The following is a 24,098-nucleotide window of genomic DNA, read 5'->3' as shown; positions in this document are numbered from 1 at the left end:
GAAAAGGACCACCATGGAAGTTCCTTATTCATGTATTTTTAAAGCATGATGTTGGTATCAAACTGCGTGGTATTTAAATTCCATTGGCCACCTGATGCGAAGAACTGACACATTGGAAAATACCCTGATGATGGGAAAGATTGAAGGCAGGAGGAGAAGGGGACAACACAAGATGAGATGGTTGGATGGCATCACCGACTCGATGGACATGAGTTTGAGCAAGCTCCGGGAAATGATGATGGACAGGGAAGCCTTGGCGTGATGCAGTCCATGGGGTTGCAAAGAGTTGGACATGATTGAACTGGGATGCATTTAAAAGAGTGATATGACAGCTTCATTTAAAAATGTTAATGTTTCAGTGTATCAAATTACATCCTTTAAAACAATTTAAACTGATAATTTTAAAAGTTTAGGCAGCAACCTATTTTTTCAGAATTTTTTTAGCGACTATAATTTGAAGGCCATTAATCTAAAAAAGCGAACCCAGACCAGGTAGGGCCTGAGGGAGCTGGAGAGCCATGCTCCATCTAAAGCAGCTGCTTTACTGTTCAGCCAATTATTGCCAAGCAGAAATTTAGGCACAGAGTTGTTGATTATTAACGAATTGAATGTGTCTGTAAGTGACTTCTGTATTAGAGAGGCATAGAAGAATGGAATCCCAGGTGTTTTTCAGTTTTGCTAGTCTGTAAGTGTCTTGTTTCCTATGACCTGAAGACCCAGCTTTAGCTCCACAGTCTGACATTCAGGGCTTCCAAATTCCACCTCCAACCTCTCATCACCTCCTTGCTTTAACAAATCTCTATTCTCTACTCCCCACCCCACCCCCCGCATTTCCCCCCAACCTCTGTGATTATTTTTTTGTTAATCCCTCTAGAGGCATGCAAATAGGAAAACTCAAGGTTCACTTCTGCCCCCTCCCCCCACCTTGGAATCTTAGCTATGTGATCTCCTGTCCTGTGGCACTTAGACACATTAATCACCACCTGAAAATGGTATTTTTTTCTGTTCTCTTTATAGATAATGGGGGCAGCTGTTCAGTTCCTCCCCTCAACACACAGCACACACACTAGCTGAAAAAGAGTGTACAGACTGTACAGTAGCTCACTAGGGGTGAAACAGAATTAAAGAGAATGACTCAGAGAATAACAGTATTAATACATCTTGAAAGCTTTAAATAAGAAAGGGGGATTATAATTAACAAGGTGTGACAAATACTACATTCACATACAAATATTTGGCACTTATCTTTGGGAAAGCACAGGATGCTACATCCACAGTGCCCTTTGCCTCAGCACATGGACCTTTCTAATTAGTGTGGGAGAAGAAAATATTATTTGATGACAAAAAATTGTTATAGTTCCCTAGCAGCCTTCTAAGTTAGGGAATCCTAATGGCTGAAGCCTCTTTGGTTTGTTGAATATAAATGAATTTAAAGATGGTGTTGCCTTTTGCCTTCTGAGATGGCCCACACTGTCTGTGGGGCATGTTTCTCCCAAGGCCATTCTTGCCTTTTGACATAGATCCATTCTATCTATGGAATGTCTGTCTCCCTAAGTAAATACACAGATACACTTCTTACCTCTCACTTTGTATCTCACTGATTCTCTATGAGATGAGATATATGCCTACTGAGCTTCGGTCCTGAGACCAGATGGTTCTTATTTTAATTTCTTAAAGACGGGTTTTGATGAACTTCAGACTCCAGGTGGATGATGTTCTTTCTTCTAATCTCTTGGTTCTAGAATCTGATCCTGGTTTGAAACTGAGCAGGACCCTGTAGGGCTCCCAGGAACTAAGGCCCTCACCTAGGTGGAGGATGGCAACTTCAAGCTTAGCCCAAAATTCCTGGAACATCATCCTGCTACCTCCTCACCAGTCAGAAGAAAGTCACCCACCCTGCAGTCCTCACCTCAAATTTCACCTAAAAACTTCTCCCCCAAAACCATCGGGGAATTTGGAGTTTTTCAACATGAGCCACCTGTTCTCCTTGCTTGGGCCTGAAATAAAGCTTTCTATGCTCCAAAAATAAAAAGCAAAATAAAAGACAGTGTTAAATGATGGGAATGGGAGAGTAAAATCTGAGAAGCCAGAAAAAGTAAAAAAGTTTTGTATGGGCAAAGTGGGGGAAGAAACAATAAGATAATGACTTCACCTTCAATAATTGTTGTTTAGTCGCTCAGTTGTGTCCGACTCTTTGCAACCCCATGGACTGCAGTACACCAGGCTTCCCTGTCCTTCACTATCTCTTGGAGTTTGCTCAAAGTCATATCCATTGAGTCAGCAATGCCATCCAACCATCTCATCCTCTGTCGTCCCCTTCTCCTCCTGCCTTTAATCTTTCCCAGCATCAGGGTCTTTTCTAATGAGTCGGCTCTTCACATCAGGTTGCCAGCATATTGGAGCTTCAGCCTCAGTCCTTCCAATGAATATTCAGGATTGATTTTCTTCAGGATTGACAGATTTGATCTCCTTGCTGTCCAAGGGACTCTCAAGAGTCTTCTCCAGTACCAATTTGAAAACATCAATTCTTTGGTGCTCCGCCTTCTTTATGGTCCAACTCCCACATCCATACATGACTACTGGAAAAACCAGAGCTTATACAGACCTTTGTCAGCAAAGTGATGTCGCTACTTTTACTGTCTAGATTTGTCATAGCTTTCCTTCCAAGGAGCAAGTGTCTTAATTTCATGGCTGACAACAACATCGGCAGTGATTTTGGAACCCAAGAAAATAAAGCCTTTCACTGTTTCCATTGTTTCCCCATCTATTTGCCATGAAGTGATGGGACCGGATGCCATGATCTTAGTTTTTTTGAGTTCTAAGCCAGCTTCACTCTCCTGTTTCACCCTCCTCAGGAGGCTCTTTAGTTCTTCTTCACTTTCTGCCATTAAAGTGGTATCATATGCATATCTGAGGTTGTTGGTATTTCTCCTGGCAATCTTGATTCCAGCTTGTTATTCATCCAGCCTGGCATTTCGCATGAAATGGGCTCAAGAGGGCTCAAGAGTTAAAGATCAGACCTGCCAGTTAGACTATGCCTGCTGGTGCCTGGGAGGCCCTGAGAGTCTCTTGAACTATATAGAAGGGTCTTGTCTTTGCTGGGAAATACAGACAAGTCTTTTTCCTTGAAGAAAACCAAGGTGATTGAGATTCCTGGTTTGCTTCTGACAAGCATAAGGAGGAAAGTCAGTCCTCAAAGGCTGGAGGGAAGGAGTGCATGCTAAGTTGCTTCAGTTGTGGCTGACTTTTTGTGACCCTGATTGTAGCCTATCAGGGTCTTCTGTCCATGGGATTCTCCAGGCAAGAATACTGGCGTGGGTTGCCATGCCCTCCTCCAGGGGATCTTCCCCACTCGGGGATTGAACCTGCATCTCTTATATCTCCTTCATTGGCAGGCGGGTTCTTTACCACTAGTGCCACCTGGGAAACCTAGAGGGAGGGAGTAGGTAAATGCTGAAATACAGACCAAATTCAGTAGATGAGCAAGAGTTAGAGAGGTGGATTCATGTTTTTAATAGATTACTCTGTGTTGCCCAGATAGATACAGCAGTGTTGAAAAGATATGGAGCCAAGTGGAGAGTCAGGGAGGAAAGTTGGCAACATCCTTCTAAGAAACAGAATGGAAAGGAAGAAAATTGACCCCAAAGTATATAATTATGTTACAGTCAATTGTATTCTAGAAATAGACTTAATAATATGAAGAAAAATAAACTGGCATCAACAATTAGAACATAAGGACAAAGACAGTGAAAACGTCAATAGGTCAGTTAAACACCAACTGGTGTCTCTAAGATATTAATGAGAAGGAAAACTCTGGTATTTACATAATTTTGATCACAAAGGCAAAATATAATTTGCACACACTTAGAGGAAAACCAACTAGCATTAGGGTTATCTTTGATAAAAGACTGTACCAAACAAGGACATCAATCCCAAATAAACACACAGCCCTACCTGATCTGGAGGTGGTTCATATTGGTACTGGGTGGAAATCAGTTGGAGTCGAAAGAAGGGGCTTTTGCTTTTATATACATATGTAATTCTAGACATGTTTGAGAATTTATGGAAGTGCTGCAGTCCTGTTGTTTCCCTTTAAAATGACTCCTGCTCAGAGTAATTAAGGGGACTTTCCTGGTAGCTCAGTGGTAAAGAACACGCCTGCCAATGCAGGAGACTCGAATTCGATCCCTTGGTCAGGAAGATGCCCTGGAGAAGGAAATGGCAATCCACTCTAGTACTCTTGCCTGGAGAATCCCATGAACAGAGAGGAGCCTGGTGGGCTACAGTCCATGGGGTCACAAAGAGTCAGACATCACCGAGTGAGCACACATGCACTTCATGCTGCTGCTAAGTCGCTTCAGTTATGTCCGACTCTGTGCGACCCCATAGAATGCAGCCCACCAGGCTCCCCCATCCCTGGGATTCTCCAGGCAAGAACAGTGGAGTGGGTTGCCATTTCCTTCTCCGATGCATGAAAGTGAAAAGTGAAAGTGAAGTTGCTCAGTCATGTCCGACACATAGCGACCCCATGGACTGCAGCCCACCAGGCTCCTCCATCCATGGGATTTTCCAGGCTAGAGTACTGGAGTGGGGTGCCATTGCCTTCTCCGGAAAATATACATATAAATGAATGAAGATCAATGTAATGGGCTACCAGAAGCCATTAATAATTCAAATTTTATGTCCAAGCAGCCTTATTCTGAATCTGTGTCCATCAAGCATATTTAGCTTCATATGAATTTGTTCATTGAGGCAATGGGCTGGCTGTTCAGGTCAATATTCACATCTGGTCTGCTTGACATTATATTCTACTCTTCAGTGTCACTGGCGTCCTGGTATACTCTCCCTGGCAGCTTGTGTGTTTAGTCAGGTTGAAGTTAATTTCTCTAGAAATTAACCAGTACCAGGGCACTAAATCAGAGAAGGCACTGGCGACCCACTCCAGTACTCTTGCCTGGAATATCCCATGGACAGAGGAGCCTGGTGGGCTGCAGTCCATGGGGTCGCTGAGGGTCGGACACGACTGAGCGACTTCACTTTCACTTTTCACTTTCATGCATTGGAGAAGGAAATGGCAACCCACTCCAGTGTTCTTGCCTGGAGAATCCCAGGGACGAGGGAGCCTGGTGGGCTGCCGTCTATGGGGTCGCACAGAGTCGGACACAACTGACACGACTTAGCAGCAGCAGCAGCAGCAGCAGCGGCGGCGGGGCACTAAATGGGCTTCCCTGGTAGCTTAGCTGGTAAAGAATCTGCCTGCAGTGCAGGAGACCCCAGTTCGATTCCTGGGTTGGGAAGATTCCCTGGAGAAGGGATAGGCTACCCACTCCAGTATTCTTGGACTTCCCTGGTGGCTCAGACAGTAAAGAAACTGCCTGCAATGCTGGAGACCTTGGTTTGATCCCTGGGTTGGGAAGATGCCCTGGGGGAGGGCATGGCAACCCACTCCAGTATTTTTGCCTGCAGAATCCCCATGAACAGAGGAGCCTGGCAGGCTGCAGTCCATGGGGTTGCAAAGAGTTGGACACAACTGAAGTGACTCAGCATGCATGCACCCAGGGCACTAAACATACTGAAGATGAACACTGAAGGCCTGACCCTGAGGCATGGAACATTCACCACCATATGAAATCTCCTGGGAAAAAAATCCAACTAGCTTTTCCAAGTTAAAACCCCTCTCTCTGGGCCTGCCTTCAGACATCCATAGTCTTTAAAATGTTATTTAGATATTGAAGTCATGAGTTTCTATTTAACTTTCCAAGAGTTTGTCTCACATCCCTGACCATATTGTAAGTTCTTGAAGACAAATGCCCCATCCCAAAGGGCTCAAAACAGTACCCTGTAGAAGACTACTGTACTGATGACCTCCAAGAAAGCACATTTCCTGGTATTCAAGCCCTGGTGTAATCCCCTCCTACAATGACTCTGGACCTCTTGTGTGATTTGCTTTGGCGAATGAGACAGTAACAAGCATAAGGCAAGTAGAGGCTTGCTAAGCATGTGCCCTTTTGGAACCCAGTTGCCATGTAAAGCAGCTCAGGCTAGACTACTGAATGATGACAGAAGTCTCACTTTTTCAACCGTCCCCACGAAGATACCAGGTATACAGGCAAAGCCATCTTAGACCCTCTAGCCAAACCACAAGCTGAATGCAACTGTATGGGTGAGCTATTTCCTTGCTCCTGAAAGAATACCTTGCCTTTTTCTAGATGTTTTCAAGTTAGGATGTGAAGGCAGAACTTCCATAGTCATGTTCTGACCAAAGTGGGGCTTTTAGAGCCCTATAACCATATGAGGGGAAGTGAAAAGAAAGAACATGAACCCTTGATGATATTATAGAGTTGCTGAATTAACTAACATAGCAGTTGGTTGACTTCTGCACTTTTTATTATAAGAGATGGCATATTTCCTCATTGTTTAGGCTACTTTCAGTTGGGTTTTCTGTTACTTGCAGCTGAGGGCATTCTAACTGATATACTCCTCAACCAGCTTTACTGGTACAAGTATAGAACTCCTGAAGTGCTCTGCCTTGTATATAGTAATAGACATTTGAGAAATTTGTCATTGCTGAGAAAGTAAAAGAAGATTTTGTGGTAGAAACTGGTAGTTGCTTACCAATAGCCATTTTCTTTCCTCCTTAATTATAGAACTACGATTTTCAGCTGGGGATACTGCTGCTTACAACAAAAGACAGTATTTCCCACGCCTTTGTATATTGATAAAGCCATATGACTGAGTTCAGGCCAATGAGATGTAAGCAAAAGTGTTGTGTTGGGAGAGGGCTTCATAGGAGCTGACTCAGCTGGAAAGGACCCTTTTTGGCCCTTTTACCTTTCATTTTTATTTCCCCAACTTGATTTCTCTGACCCTAGTTCCAGTATTATCTTAAGCTATGAGCTGACGCTGAAAATGGAAGCCAAGAGCAGGATGGAAGCAGAAAGCCTGGAGTCCTGATTACAAAGTAGAGCCACTGTAATAGTTCTGGACTTGCCTGGCTTCAGATTTCTGTCTACGAGAGAAAAATAAACCTTGGTTTTGTTTAAGATACAATTATTTTGGGTTCAGTCAAGTAAAATTCTGACTAATAGTCTTATCAACAATTTTCCTTTTAAAATATTGAAGACTGGTATAGAAGAGTATATGAATAATGAGGAATCATCCACCTGAGTGTTAAGTAAGCCCTTCCTGGCTTTCTTTTTTTCCAGTCCCCTGAAGCAGCATTTGGGTGTCACCTTGGTTGGAGTTCTAGATTGCAAATGATAGAATCCAACTCTGACTAGTAAAGCAAAGACAAATTTATCAGAAGGGCATTAGGAGTCACTGAATTGTCAAGAGGCTGGAGAACTACCATAGGAAAGGACAGGAGTCTAAATAGCTGTGTAGTTCAGGAGTCAGAAGCCTGCAGTCTAGTCGCAGGACAGCTTGTTCAGGTCAGTGCCACTGCTGCCAGCCTTCCTGCCCTTTCTGTCACCGCATGTATTAGTGACCTCTAATCCACGCTCTCATCCTTGTGACTGTTGCTCAGTATCTGATGTCTCAGGATAGACTACATGAATTGGGAAGAGGTGACTAAAAGAAAAGCAGAGTGTTATTATGATGGATAAATGAAAATTGTGCAACCAAACAGTGATAAACATTCACCATATCCAACAAGCCTGAGTCAGGTGAAGGAGACAGCTGGCTGAAACTTGGTGTCTAAGGTTCTGATCTCTCTCCTCTTCATGAAAGATTTCCCTTTTCTGAGTCTGGTGTATCGTATTCCCTATTTTTGGCTTGACCACCCTATTCTGATCTCCTAGCTTTCTGTCCTTGTTTTCCTTTGTTCTTTATTTCAAACTCTTCATCTTCTAAATATATACTAGGTTTCCCCAGATCTTGCCTTCCATGTTTCTGACTAGCAGGTATTGAGTTCAGGTTGTATCTAGTGCATCCTGGTGTTTGACCATTAACTGTGTCTGATTCTTACCATTACTTCATTGTGTCCACCTTAAAATTTATATGTTGAAGTCCTAACCCCAATTCATCAGTGTGTGACCTTATTTAGAAATAGGGTCATTGTAGATGTAATTAGTTAAGCTGAGGTCTTACTGGATTAGGGTGGGCCTCTAATCCATTATGACTGGTATACTTATAAAAAGAGGAAATTTGGACAAAAAGACAGGCACACAGGAAAAAAACCCATGTGACGATGAAGGCAGAAATCAGTGTGATTCTTCTACAAGTCAAAGAATACTGAAAATTATCAGAAGCTAGGGGAGACGCATGGAACAGATTCTCCTCACAGCCCTGAGAAGGAACCAATCTTGACCTTGGCCTTCTAGCGTCTAGAACTGTGAGACAATAATTTCTGTTGTTTAGACTTATGGTTGCTGGGGGGGGGGGGGGGGGACAGTTAGGGAGTTTAGGATGGTCATGCACACATTGCTGTATTTCAAACAGATAATTTACAAGGCCCTATTATAGCGCATGGAACTGTGCTCAGTGTTATGTGGCAGCCTGGATGGCAGAGAGGTTTGGGGGAGAATGGATACATGTATATGTATGGCTGAGTCCTTTTGCTGTTCACTTGAAACCATCACAGCATTGTTAATCAGCTATACTGCAATACAAAATAAAAAGTTCAAAAACAATAATTTCTGTTAAGCCATCTAAGTTTGTGGTGCTTTATTATGGCAGCCTTAGCAAAATAATAGAAACCTACCCTCCCAGGTAAAGTTCCTAGTCTTTATTTGATACTTCTTTATTTGTATTCATGATACAAACATAATCTCCTCTCATAGGTTAAAGAAATTTGTCAAGTCACCTGTGACTCTGCCTTCTCTTCCTCTCTTTATATTCAGTCTCACACTAAATCTTAACTACCTTTTTTGAACTGTCTATCCATTTCATTGCTACCACCCCAGGCCCATTCTTTATCACCTAACAATTAATTTTTCATAACTGTTTCCTAAATTAGCTCCCTGATGCCAGCATTATTTCCCTTATCTGTTTTCCACATCTCTATCAAATTACTCTTCCAACTCTCCATGCCAACAGCCTCCAATCAGAACATACCTGAAGCCTTTCCTTCTTTCCTCTATAAAGCCTTCCCATTCCTCTGCCTGCCTTTGAATCTCTACCAAAAGCAAATAAGGTCACAGACTCTGGCTGTAGCAACTCTGAATAAATAGCCTCTGTTCTCATTTGGTGGTTTTTGCTTGTTTTCACAGAATAAATAATCCATGGAGGAAAAAGGCATGCCTTTTCTAGTGGGATGTAAGTCTAGAGTTACAAGCAGCATTTTGGCTACTTACTATGTGGGGAGAGCCTGAGAAAGAACAATAGCAGCATGAAAATGAGCAGAGGCAGAGAGAAATGTCCTGAGGATTCTGTTAGAAATCTTGGCTCCAGCCGTGGATGGCTAAGGTCATCACCTCTACTTCTGGATTTTTCAGTCTCTTGAGCCAATGAATTCATGTCTTGCATTTGCTAGTTTGAGTTTCTGTGGCTTGCAATCAAAATAGTCCTGTCCAACAGCATCTCTTTTTTGCCCCTTGGAATAAGAAGCCAAAGTTATTTCTATAGAAAGATGGAGAAGGAAGACTGGAAAGACTTAATACTTTGGTCACTGGTGACAAAGAGAACCTGGCCTAGAAAAGTTCAGTGGGCACTGCACAATCTGCTATGCCTTCCCAAAGTTGGGCCCCAAGGTTATAGGCTTTTTCTTTTTAGTGCACATTCACATGCTTAGCTACTGTTCTCTAAACCAGTACATATAAGAGTGGCTGGATCCAGAGAGGTTTCCAGCCTTAGCCATGTGCCACACTGAAACCAGCCTTTCCCACAGAACCGTAGGTTTCCACCTCTATACCAATGGGTAAAGTCTTCTTTTCTGGGGGTATTCAGCTTAACTTAGAAAATTTTCCTGAATTTCAAATCTTAAGAGATTTATTTCCTGTCCTACCAAGAAAGCTCTGGGCTCCTAAACAGATTAGTCCATTTCCTCTCCAAGGATTGGCATACCAAGGAATCTCTTGGAAATGCTCAGTTTTTATCAAGTAGTAAAACCTTCCCCCGCTCAGGAAAAGTGTGCATTTATATTTGCACACTAAAAAAAGGCCAAAAAGTGACTTTGCAAAAATATAAAATGACTTTAACTTCTGCTTACTCAGAGGAGCAGCTTCTGAGATTTAAAAATAATAGTAAAATTTAAAAGTTCTTATTTCCCAGTACTTCACACTATAAACAATTTCTGCTTGCCAAGTTGGTCTCTGTTCCTAAATCCTAGCTTTTATACCTCTGCATATGCTATCCCACAGCTTAACTGTTCTTCCCCCACTTCTGAAATCACAGAATCCAAAGTACTTTTTAATCATTTGCTCTCTCATTCTTTCATAAACATTAGGAGTTTCTTTTAACTAGTATATACATTCTTTTGAGGGCAGGAACCATACTTCTTTTGTAGATTGTTTAGACTTAACATTCACTTGGTGAGTGAATGATTTAATGTATAATCAAATACCTTTTGTAACAAATGGTACTTTTAGCACTTGAATTCTCATACAAGTGGATGCAACGTAAGAAATTAAACCTTTTTGAGACCTATAAAGATTGTCAGTGTAAATATTATTAGTTTTAATTTATAAATATTTTTATTATACATACATTTTGAAAACCAGATTTTATTTTTAACACTTAGAAAAAACAATATTTTTACACATTTATAAAATTAGTATACAAAATTTTACATTTCAATTAACCTTAGTATTTTAAAAAAGATTTTGAATTCTCTTCTAAAATATAAGTCACACTATATTGACCACCTAAAACTGAAAAGATCCTAATTACCTTTGCTTTTATCTTCCCAATCAGAAGTACATTTTTAAAAAATAATTTCAATTTGTCTAAAAGTCAAATGATTTAAAAATTTAGCTTAATTTAATGTTTCATTTCTGTTGCTGAAATTGTGAATGTACAGTTGGATATCATAAATAAAAAAGCTTTTCTGTGTGTGTCCTGCAAACATTCCTCCCTCCTTTGTAAGTTTATTCACTTCTGTGTTCATAGGGAAGTTGCAGGAGAAGGGGACATTTCTGAGCTCTTAGACTTTCCATCTGCTTAGTGGCTCACTTTGAAAAGCTAAAGTGAGGTAATGCCTCCCTAATTCTCAAAACATTTATTCATTCATATACATATTTATATTCCTGAACTGACATATAATGTATAGTTATTATAAATCAGAGACTTTTAAAATAAATATGAGTTAAATCTCTTCTGCTGACTTTCCATTAGTAACACATGAAAAAAAACCAAACTCTTACTTCAAGATCTGAAATTTAAGACTGCTTTTCCATTTCTTCAGCTCCTAATAAGCACTAAGAAGCAATCTGCATCAATTCGCCACCTACTCCTTGGCATCCCCAATTCCTCCAGCAGTTATTGTGAAGGTGGCTTCATTTTCAGGCATCTCAGGGCTAACAGAATACAAGGGAACAGAAGTTTATAAAAAGCTCTATTGCTATAAATACTGTATTCATGTCACAGGCATCATATTCCTATTAGTCTGAGTCTCCTGAGACATGTGAGTTGGTACAGCTAAATGTGGATTGCAGAATTTATCTACAAGTATTATCAACTGTCACAAACATTTATAGAATAACTTCTATATAATAACTTCTAAGGTTCTGGATGTCAAGAAAAATTACCCTAAACTTGGAAATAGGCAACAGGGATAACTGTGTGTTCTTACAGTGCACTATCAGGCATTGTGCAGAAGACCTTTAGGGGTTTACTGATTCTAAATGGTATGTACCTCATACAGCTCAATAACAAAAAAACAACCCAACTGAAAAATGGGCAGGAGACCTAAATAGACATTTCTCCAAAGAAGACATATAGACAGCCAATAGGCACATGAAAAGATGCTCATCATCGCTAATTATCAAAGAAATGCAAATCAAAACTACATTGAGGTACCACCTCACAGTGGTCGAAATGTCCATCATTAAAAAGTCTACAAATAACAAATGCTGGAGGGGATTTGGAGAAAAGGGTACCCACCTACATTGTTGGTGGGAATGTAAATTGGTACAGCCACTATGGAAAACAGTATGGAGGTTCCTTTGTTTTTTGGCGGTTCCTTGAAAAACTAAAAACAGAGTTGCCATATGATCCTGTAATCCCAATCCCGGGCATATATCCAGACAATACCATAATTCAAAAAGAGACATGCACCTCTATGTTCATAGCAGCATTATTTATGATAGTCTAGACATGGAAACAACCCAATGTCTATTGACAAATGAATGTATATATATGTGTGTGTGTATGTTTATGTCATATACATGTACACAATGGAATATTACTCACATAAAAAAATAAAATAATGCTATATGCAGCAACATGGGTGGATTTAGAGATTATCATACTAAGCAAAGTAAATCAAAAAGAGAAAGACAAATACTTATACGTGGAAACTAAAATAAGACACAAATGAACATACATATGAAACAAAACAGACCCACAGATAGAACAGACTTGTGGCTGCCAAGGCAGGGTGGGGAAGGGAAGGATTGAGAGTTTGGGATTAACAGACGCAAACTATTATACCTAAAATGAATAAACAACAAAGTTCTTCCTCATAGCACAGGGAACTATATTCAATATCCTGTAATGAACTATGATGGAAATGAATATGAAAAAGAATACATATATATGTATACCAGAATCACTTTTACAGCAAAAATTAATGTAACACTGTAAATCACCTATACTTCAATAAAATTTTAAAAAATACTAAAATAAATGGGTGTGCATCTTTCCATGACTAATGTAGGGAAAAACCGTGAAAGACTTTGAAATGAACTAAAAGATTACTGAGTACCTTCAGTGGAAAAAGAGGTTGCCTAACACATCCTTCCAGGTTATACAAATCTATGAGGATTCCATGGTTTTCGTTATCTTTGAGCTATTTTACAACTCCATGAGCTGCAGAAAACTATGAGTAACACAAATTATTCTTGTCCATAGAAATGTAAATTATGTGAAGAGGAACATAATTGATTATTGTCCTATGGATATTAACCCATTTTTATCAATTTAGAATTCATTTCAGCATTACTTATATGACTGCATCTGTGTGTTAATTTGATTTTTCCTTTGATCTGGTTATAAAATCTTACTGGTTCCTGCATGACTTACTGAGTTAAATATGATCTTTGACATTTTATATTTGTACGAGTCATGATTACAAGCTCTTTATTTTTTTACCCCCCATTACATGCTCTTTTAAATTTTACATTTTATTTTACAACTCTATAGGAGTAGAGATTTATTTGTAGAAAACCGATAGCAGTGCAAATTATTCTTATTATGCCAGTCTATAACAATGGAAATGAATTTTCACTGTGTAGAGAAACAATAGGTTTCTCCCCAGTAGAAACGACAACTTTAAATGTTATAACTTATTGCCTGGCAGGGTATTAACCAGTTTTGCATCTATTAGCAAATTTATTTCTTCACTGAACTGACCAACTACATAAATCTCTGTTCCTCAAATTATCCTTTAAATCAGTGGTTTCTTCATTAATTGAGATGAAGAAAATCTCTAACACTTGTCCATCTTATGTTGATTTACAGAAAGTGATGTTTTTAATTTTTTTAACTCTTTGAAAATCAGACTTTAGTAAGTACTAGACCCCACAGAATTTATAAAATTGAGACAGCCTTTACTCTCAAGATGAAGAAAGAAATGGTAATCCACTCTAGTATTCCTGCCTGGAGAATCCCAAGCACAGAGGAGCCTGGCAGGCTACAGTCCATGGGGTTGCAAAGAGTTGGACATGACTGAAGTGACTTAGAATGGATGCGTGCATTACTCTCAAGAAGCCTAAAAGGTAAACTATGCAAAGTAAGCTAAGTTCCTTCAAGTCAGTATATGTTATAGAACTCTAAGGAAAGAAGTTATGCAGGCTAGGTTACTCAGGAAAGGTCTCATAGATTATAAAGGACTTCATAGGGGCCTGTGAGGCAGAAATGGGGGTATTCCATTTCTAGCATGAATTAAGAATAGGGCCATTCATGTAGTGCTCTGTAAAGCAGTGTAGAGATGGGTTTTTATTCTGACTCAAGATGGGGAGCTATTGGAGGGTTTTAAACAGAGGATAGATATGACGTGACTTGGTGTTATAAAGGATCATTCTGGCGTCTATGTTTAAAATAGACTCTAGAGGGGCAATGGTAACCTAACTACCTGGGACCTTGGTTTTCTCATGTGTTGTTATTGTTGTTTAGTCCCTGTGTCCAACTCTTTTGGAAACCTATGGACTGTAGCTAGCCAGGCTTCTCTGTCCATGGGATTTCACAGACAAGAATATTGGGAGCAGGTTGCCATTTTCTTCTTCAGGGGACCTTCCCAATCCAGGGATCAAACCTGTGTCTCCTGCATTGGCAGGTGGGTTCTTTACCACTGAGCTACCAGGGAAGCCCTTCCTCATGTGTAAATGGAGATAATAATCTCCATTTGGCACAAGGCCTAGCACACAGAACCCACTCAGTTAAGTGTTAGCTAGCATTGTTATTGTTTTTAGCTTCATGATCTTCTCTATCAAAATGTTTTTTTCTAAAGTCAAGGAGAATTCTTTGTGAGAAATCTTTAGGAATCATAAAGAAGGAAGTACAAGCTGCACAGAAAACTATTTTGACATTTTAAGTTCTGATCTGGTTTTGCTATTTTTATTCAAATTTATGGATATTTGACATAATTAACTTCTATGATAATTTTAATTATCCTTTGTTGAGTCTGCAGAACCCTAGTGTTCTCTTAGGACTGTAAAAATGGCAGGGGTTATTTGTTCCTAAAAGTTTAGAAGACTTGATTAAATATACAAATGATTGAACATGTAGATGGAGTTCATTCATTTGTTAATTCAACAAAGAGTTATTGAGCTCTTACTAGATGCCAAGTACCATGCTAACTGCTTGGTACTCACAATCATTGTAGTGAGGGAGATGTACATGTAATTGGCTGATTACAATTCAGAGTGAAAAAATAGTTGGGAAACTTTTAAGCACAGCAATCTGTCCAAGATATAAACCAAGAAATTTTAGTAAAAAGATGAAACAATCCTACTCTCTACTTAATTCAACAAAGTTCATTTGTAACAAATTTCTAGAGATTGCTGAAGCTCCACAAAACATAGCACTTGCATATGTATCATACTCTATGAGGACCAGTGATGAAAAGTGAAATGGTCTGAATAAAAACCACATAAAGGGACTTCTCTGGTGGTGCAGTGGATAAAAATCCACCTGCCAATACAGGGGACAAGAGTTCAATCCCTGGTCTGGGAATATTCATGCCACAGAGCAACTAAGCCTGTGCACAACTTCTGAGCCCATGCTCTAGGGCCTATGAGCCGCAACTCCTGAAGCCCAAGCGCCCTAGAGGCTGTGCTCCACTACAAGAGAAGCCACCACAATGAGAAGCCAGAGCACCATAACGAAGAGTAGCCCCTGCTTGCTGCAACAGAGAAAGCCCGTGTGCAGCCATGAAGACACAGTGCAGCCAAAACAAAACAAAACAAAACACCCAGATAGATATGGGAACTGATTATTTAATGTTTAATATTTTAAATTACAATACAAAATAAGTACTATGATTCATAGCTAAAGCCAGATTAAGAGCTCATGTGATTTCTTTCGGCTGATTTTTTCCTCCCTAGGGTTAAGAGTTATTACAAACCTTTACCTTGTTGCCCAAGACTGGCTAATCAGTCACTCACAAATATTGTGCCTCTGTTATGTCTGAGGCACTAAGAATACAGTGGTAAGCAAGAGAATAGTGTCCTTGTCCTCAGGGTATTTACTGTCTAGTGGGGATGATATACATAAATCATTACCAATGGAACGCAAGCTTCATGAAGGCAGAGTCTTGTCTTTTTGTTTGGTTCACTGCTCTGTCCCCAGAATGGACAACAGCTGAAGTGTAATACGTTTCTCTGTAAAAACCCACTAAGTTTGTAACTGTTTTCTTGTACTGTTTGATTTTATTGATTTTCTTACCATGTACATCAATTACCTTGTCAAAGTTTGTTCATATATTTGCATGTGTTTATATATTGTATCAGTTCAGTTCAGTTCAGTCGCTCAGTCGTGTCCGACTCTTTGTGACCCCATGAATAGCAGCACGCCAGGCCTCCCTGTCCATTACCAACTCCCGGAGTTCACCCAAACCCACACCCATCGAGTCGATGGACTCGATGCCCCCAATCCCTCCCAGCATCAGAGTCTTTTCCAATGAGTCAACTCTTCACATGAGGTGGCCAAAGTACTGGAGTTTCAGCTTTAGCATCATTCCTTCCAAAGAACACCCAGGACTGATCTCCTTTAGAATGGACTGGTTGGATCTCCTGCAGTCCATGGGACTCTCAAGAGTCTTCTCCAACACCATAGTTCAAAAGCATCAATTCTTTGGGGTTCAGCTTTCTTCACATTCCAACTCTCACATCCATACACGACCACTGGAAAAACCATAGCCTTGACTAGACGGACCTCTGTTGGCAAAGTAATGTCTCTGATTTTTAATATGCTATCTAGGTTGGTCATAACTTTCCTTCCAAGGAGTAAGTGTCTTTTAATTTCATGGTTGCAATTACCATCTGCAGTGATTTTGAAGCCCAAAAAAATAAAGTCTAACACTGTTTCCACTGTTTCCCCATCTATTTCCCATGAAGTGATGGGACCAGATGCCATGATCTTACATGAAAGTAAAAGTCACTCAGTCGTGTCCAACTCTTTGCAACCCCATGGACTATACAGTCCATGGAATTCTCCAGGCCAGAATACTGGAGTGGGTAGCCTTTCCCTTCTCCAAGGGATCTTCCCAACCCAGGGATAGAACCCAGGTCTCCCACATTGCAGGCAGATTCTTTACCAGCTGAGCCACCAGGGAACCCCAAGAATACTGGAGTAGGTAGCCTTTCCCTTCTCCAGGGGATCTTCCCGACTCAGGAATCGAACCAGGGTCTCCTGCATTACAGGCGGATTCTTTTCCAATTGAGTTATCAGGGAAGCCCATGATATATATATATATATATATATATATTTATATTTATATAAAATACATGCATGTACATATGTACATACATGTGAAGAGCTGACTCATGGGAAAAGATCCTGATACTGGGAAAGACTGAAGACAAAAGGACAAGGCAGCAGCAGAGGATGAGATGGTTAGATAGCAATGGACATGAATATGACTCAATGGACATGAATTTGAGCAAACTCCAGGAGACAGTGGAAGACAGAGAAGCCTGGGGTGCTACAGTCCATGTGGTCACAAAGACTGGTACATGACTTAGCAACTGAACAACAACAAAAATATATGTACATCAACCCATATGCATATACATACATACTCATGTATGACTCCTTTTGAATTTGGACAGAAAACCCCAATGGCTTCAGTCTCCATAGGAGAAGCTGAAGGTGACATGACCCTCCAGCACGTTCCAGCACCATCTTTGCAGCGAGAGACAGGAGAGGGATAAGATGTACTATGCAAACATTACAGGAAATGACAGGTTATTGCTTTTTTTAACAACAAAAGCACCAGTCTTCTTCCATGCTACATACTTGCAAATCTTGAAAAATTCCATAAAAATCTTTAGTCCCAGCCCCATGCCAGGCTCTTGTTTTGCAGTTCATCTCTAAGTGGCCAAAATATTAGCTTTCTCACTCTAAAGATTGTTTTCTTATTCTCTCCATTTATTGGCTTCAGGGGCTCAAGGAACTCTCTCAGGTCAGAGAGAGGCAAGAGCTGGAGCTGGAGTCCTGAAGCCCAGCAACCCTACCAGCTGGGCGACAGCATCCTAGGTGTTGAAGTCCAGCTCCAACAGCACCCCCATGCCCACCAGCCTCAGGGCTGAAACAAGTGCTCAGAACCAAGGGCTGCTCCTTCCAGCTCAGCCTTTCCAGACCCAGTCAAAGGTATGTCTACTGATGAACAGTTGCAGGAAGGGTAAAGGTCCCCTCCCCCGCCAACCCTTCAGAGATAACAAAACAGATAGGCAAAAATGGGGGAGGTCCACAGAGAAGGGTCAGCAGCAATGCTCAGGAAGGGGCGAGCAATGCCTCCTCAATTCAAATCGCTTTAGGTTTACTACTGGTAAAATCTAAGCTTATAACTATTAATTAAATAAGTAAGTACTGTGAAAGAATATATGGTGTAATATAGAGTATTAGCCTAGACTGTAAGGGTCAGGGAAATGTTCCTTGAGGAAGTGCTGTTTAAATTGAAACCTGAAAAGAAAACTAGCAGAAAGAAGAACATCCCTATAACATGATGCACTTTTCCTGCATTTACCTCACTTAAAGTGAAAATCAATTATTTCATTACCTAGCTTTACTGTAAGATTTGGAAGGTCAGGAACCAAGTTTTATTTGTCAACAAAATCCCTGAATCCCTAGAACCTAGTACATATTAGGAACTTCCCAATGAATTTAATACTTTTTGAGAAGGAAATCCAAGCATGTAGGGTCTGCCCTTGGAATAATTATAGCCTCTCTGGAGAAGTAATTCTATATAACATCATATGCACAAGAATCTAATTAAGAGTAAAAAAATATTTACCTGTCGTAAATCTTGGCAATTCTCAGTTCTCCTCTTCCTTTTCGCAAGCTTATTCTTGTTGTTGAAGCATGAGCCAGAATGTGTCCCCCAATGGGTTTTTTGGGGTCTGCTTGAAAACTGAATTAACAGAACACTTTTCAGGTTTCATCATATGAACTATATACAAAAATACCTGCGATTACAAGGCATTCTCTATGGAGAATGGCAAGGGATAAATAAGAAATAAGAAATACCCAACCCTTCTGCATGATGCTCTGATGTAAATGAGAGCATACTGAGAACCTCTTGGAAGCCTTCAATGTTATACGGTTCTGAATTTGAGAAGAGTGTCAGAAATATATTTATTGCTGATGTCTAATGTTTATTCTAAAATAGGATACAGGAAAGATAAGCTCTTACTATGATCATATGGATTCCAAAATAAATTATGATTACAAGGTCATTACAAATACTGACACTCTTGAGAGAGAGATATACTTACTAGGGGATGAACACTCATTTCCAAAGAGAGATGATTTTGAATGAACAAAATGGGAAATAAATGATACGATCTGCAAAAGTGCTAAGAAATCAAAATAGGAAAGATAACATGGGGAGAAAATGTCCTAAAAATAACTCATAATGTAAGAGGTTATACTTATTTAAAACAAAGTACAACACAGCACAATAAATAGCCTTAGCTCTAGAGAATATCAAACGAATTCAAATTTTACTTGTTCCATCAAAGTGTTCAGGATTCTGTGTAGAATTTCATGGGGAATTTATGGCTCTTGACTTTTCTTGTAAGTTACCAACACTTTAATAATTTAATAAAAGATATAAACTCTTCCCCAGAAAAATGCACAAATGTACACATACAAAAATTTTCATGTAAGTTTAGGAGATTCATAGTTCCTTTCTGCTCTGGTGTGGACAGGTATTAACAATAATAGTAATAACCAAGATTTATTGAGTCCTTACTCTGTGGCAGACACTCTTCTAGCTCATCTAATTATTTTCCTTTGCTGGGATTCCATATTTAGTAAATAATTTTGGATTAAAATTTGGATTCTGCCTACAGAATCCAAGGTCTGTAGGTTTGCCCACAAAGAGAGAATACCCTGGTCATAAGAACCTCAAATGAAGTTACATTTTTCTTTATCAGTAAACGGGCCCTCTGATCTTTCATTGAGTCTCATAAATTTGATTAATGTGAGTCTGCCCCTAAGAAATGGATTTGTTCTCAGTGAATGACCAAATCAATCCTCTGTAAGGGTAAGGGCCCTGAACTCTGGTCAACTCAACAGGGTGATGGACACATCCTTCCAAAGCCTATCCAATGACAGCATGCTAACCTTTCCCCTGGCATATACAGCTTTAATGTTCTATGTGGCATAAGAGATTTAGAGTTAGACCTGAGTTCAAATTTTGGCTTACCAGCCAGCCATATGACCTCAGGAAACTTGTTATTCATTCTCAATGTCTGTTTCTTGATTTTAAATGGAGAATAATAACTGTATGTAACTGGTACAGTAGTTGTAAGAATAAAATGAAATAATTTAGATAAGGCAGTAACCCAGTAACTGAAATTATTATCTGCTTTCCTAATTCTGACTCACTATCTATGTTACCTTGGGCTAATTATTTACCTTTATGAATCTGTTTCTTTAACTGTAAAATGGGAACCAAAAAAGCCTCTTACTTTTTAGGGCGGTTGTGAAGATTCAAGACGTATTTATTTTTTTTTTTTTTCAAGACGTATTTAATACAACTCATGAGGAGCCTACTACATGCCAGGAACAGTGCCAGATCATTTATAAAGCATTAGCTTTACCCTTCCAGTAATCTCGGCACACAAAAGACACTCAATAAATGGAGACTATTATTATTTAACTAAATGATTTCGTTACATGTCACTGAAAGAGTGACATGTAAATCAAGTAATTTTTCTTCAAGTTTCTTTGAACTTCTTGAGTGTTCTAGCAATTATAAACATGTCTTGAGGTAAAGTGCAAGAAGGTATAATACCATTCCACATTCATTTAGAGGGCTTTAATTTACTTCTATTTCTGACCAAGTGAAAACAGCTTCAGAAAGCCACCCACATCCTTCCTTTAGCCTATTCTCTTATTTCCCTGTCTTCTATATTATCTTTTCTTCTTTTCTCCCTTTCTCAGGGGATGGGGGAGTATGATGAGAAGGAGGAAGAGACAGGGGTAGATATTTGGAATAGAGAGGCCAAGAAAAATTGTTTCATTATCCTGCTCTTGCTGAACAGGATACAGCATGTTATATCGTTGACGGCAAGACAAAGAATCTCCTGATCTTTCAACTTCAAATCAGGGTGCAGGGAGCATAGGATTATGGTGATGGTAGGGCAGGTGGTATTTTTCTGGGATGAAATAGGAAAAACAGCACAGTGAGACTAAAAGAGCATCAGTGTTGCAGTTAGATACCTAGGTTTAAATTCTGGCTCCTGTTTTTTAACTGTGTGATTGACCAAGTAGGCACTCTAAGCCTTGGTTTCCTCCTTTATAAATTAGGAATAACAACAGTGTCGACCTCAAATACTGGCTGGAGTGGAGACCTTGAGGGGTCCAGGCAAGGGCAAACATGAGAGAAAACTGGTACTCCTGGTACTTTTGACTGCTAAGGGGCAAGCTTAAAGATGGGATTTTTTAGAAGGAGTCCTTTGAGAGACTGAGTGAACATGTCCAAAAGTGAGGAGGATGTTTTGAGATTAGAGGAAGATAAAGAGAGAAGTGTACTGCCAAAAGAGCGGAATTTTGGCAAAAAAAAAAAAAAGGAATGGCTTTAAAAGATACAGTATGTGTAAGTAGTTTTGTTAAATAACCCCACCCACTATTTCCTCTCAAACTATGCAGAAAAATCCACACATTTAAAAAAATTTTGAAGACAGAATTCTGGGTTTTGGGTGGTGAGATGGGGAGAAATGTGGCAATATTCTGAGACTGGCTTCATAGAATAGGGAAGTCTAGGAGGCAAGCCAGGGCTTCTTTGGTAGCTCAGCTGGTAAAGAATCTACCTATAATGCAGGAGACCCCGATTCAATTCCTGGGTTGGGAAGATCCCCTGGAGAAGGGATAGGCTACCCACTCCAGTATTCTTGGGCTTCCCTGGTGGCTCAGACAGTAAAGAATCCGTCTGCAATGCGGGAGACCTGGGTTTGATCCCTGGGTTGGGAAGATGCCCTGGGGGAGGGCATGGCAACTAGCTCCAGTATTCTTGCCTGGAGAACCCCCATGGACAGAGGAGCCTGGTGGGCCATAGTCCACAGGGTCGCAAAAGTTGGACATGACTGAGGGACTAAGCACAGCACAGTAGGCGAGCTTTGAAGGGGTGATATGAGAATTATATGAGATGATAAGTGAAAGCATTTGGAACATGGTGAGCAACCAATGAATATAAGTGCTCTTAATTTTGAGGGAGAGGAAAGTAAAATTCAAATACTTTAAATGTTTCACAAGGTCAGCATGCTAGTGATCTTGGCTTAATGTTTTTTCTCTACCATATTGTCTCTTCAGTTCAGTTCAGTCCCTCAGTCGTGTCCGACTCCTTGCGACCCCATGAACCGCAGCACACCAGGCCTCCCTGTCCATCACCAACTCCCAGAGTCCACCCAAACCCAAGTCCATCAAGTCAGTGATGCCATCCAACCATCTCATCCTTTGTCGTCCCCTTCTCCTCCTGCCCTCAATCATTTATACTAATGATGTAGAATCAGTAAGTGACATCCTTAAAGAATAAACTGCACATTTACAGGACTGCAAACATTCTAACATGACTTTCTGTTTTAGGGAAACAAATACACAAATGAAGTAGGGGGACATCAAGGTCTTATTTGTTGCTTATCTGATTATTTGCTGTGGTATGGAGCTTCACAGGCTGATACTTTGACTATTTCCAGGCCTTTACCAACTGGATCATTCTAGTCCTAAAATCTGTATCTGTGAGCCTTATCTAGGAATTACTGCTCTGCTGTATCATATGGCAGCTCCTCGCCTCTGTAATTTTGTTCCTTTTTAATACAATGTGCCATCGAGTATAATGCATGGGATATAAGCCTCAATTATTGTCAGTGTACTTGGGGACTCATACCAATTATAGTGATATTTCTCTGACAGGCTCCAGAAGAGCTGCAGCTTGGAGTTCCTTAATACTGAGAAACAAAGATATTTTCTTTATGGAAAGTATTCTAATAGCATTTGGAATTCTTTAGTTTAAAATTTCTTTTTTAATTTAGTTGTGGCAATTTATGTGCTTTACAGCACATCCATTTAATTTATATTGCCATAATATTAATACATTTTAGAATATACTAATTATAGTGAAACTTGTTTCTGTATAACCTGGCTAGGTAGAGGAGATGCTATTTCAAAGCAGATTCACCAAGCAAAAATACTAGCCTTTGTTACTTTCTTTGGCTCTTTACCTAGCTTCCTTCATTACAAATTTCCTCTGCTCTCTGACTCTTCAATTATTTCCTTTCTGTCACCTCTCTATTTTTCTCTTACTGGAGTCAATTCAAAATGATTTGATTCTCTTTGAAACTTTTTACAAATATAAGAAAAAGAATCCTATCTGACCTAATTTCCACAGACTTCTTTTGCCTTCTAACTCTAGATCGACAGTTTTGGCCTCTTCAATGTTCCCTCCCAACACCTGAAGAAAGAACATTGTTCTTTAACTTGTACTGTTTTATTTGAATGCAACCCACTTCCTCCCTCTGAGCCAATGAGTCATTTTCTCTTTTTAAAGTGAGCCTTAAAAATCTTCCATTTCTCTTCAGCTTAAAATTATTTTCTGTGAAGTACTTTATGTCCTGTGTATGAAAGACATCACATAAAACAGAGATTGCCCTAACCCCTCAAGGACTACAGTCTTTGCATGGCATTTCAAGACTTTAAAATTTAAATTAAATGGACATCATGTATTTTGTTTTTCCCTAATGGAGGCACATAGTCTTGTTTGTTCACTAGTGAATTCCCAGAATCTTGTTACATAGTATATTCTCAATAAATATATATTGAATGAATTAATAATTTCTCTCTCCCCAGTCATTTTAACATGCTTGGACTTTCCTGGTGGTCCAGTGGTTAGGACTCCACACATCCACTGCAGGGGGCTCAGGTTCAGTCCCTTGTTAAGGAGCCAAGACCCCGCATGCCTCAAGGTGAGGCCAAAAAAAATGACCAAACCAAAAAAAAATGTGCTTAAAACCTTTCATGTAGTTAAAACTTCACATTGGAATCTCTTGTAATTAAGTAGAAAATAAAATGGTACTGAAAAGTGAGAGCTATATCAAACTGCAGAAGATGCAGCAACACTCTTAGGATGAGTTCAGAAAATGCCTAAAGAGAGATACATTCATTTCAGAACAATTTTCAGAATTTACAATATTATATCAAATATCTTCTTATATATATCAATGATTGATTTATCTGCTAACAAATGACATACTGACTCAGTTTTAAAGTAACAGAACTTT

At 39.7% G+C, this 24,098-nt stretch overlaps 1 protein-coding gene across 1 annotated transcript in view; it reads right to left on the bottom strand.

The window, feature by feature from the left end:
* Positions 1 to 11,321: 11,321 nt before the first annotated feature.
* Positions 11,322 to 24,098, bottom strand: part of DMC1 (DNA meiotic recombinase 1) — a 44,391-nt gene continuing 31,614 nt past the window's right edge. Inside the window, exons 13-14 of the mRNA XM_006071328.4 lie at positions 18,611 to 18,727; positions 11,322 to 11,453 (exon numbers count right to left, since the gene is read on the bottom strand). Coding sequence (XP_006071390.2) covers positions 11,384 to 11,453; positions 18,611 to 18,727 — 187 coding nt within the window. The 3' untranslated portion in view covers positions 11,322 to 11,383. The remainder of the gene's footprint in view (positions 11,454 to 18,610; positions 18,728 to 24,098) is intronic.

The sequence above is a fragment of the Bubalus bubalis genome, chromosome 4, assembly GCF_019923935.1.
Source record: "Bubalus bubalis isolate 160015118507 breed Murrah chromosome 4, NDDB_SH_1, whole genome shotgun sequence".
Lineage (NCBI taxonomy): Eukaryota > Metazoa > Chordata > Mammalia > Artiodactyla > Bovidae > Bubalus > Bubalus bubalis.
The sequence above is the reverse complement of the archived record's forward strand: the minus strand, read 5'-3'. Positions and strand labels throughout refer to the sequence as shown.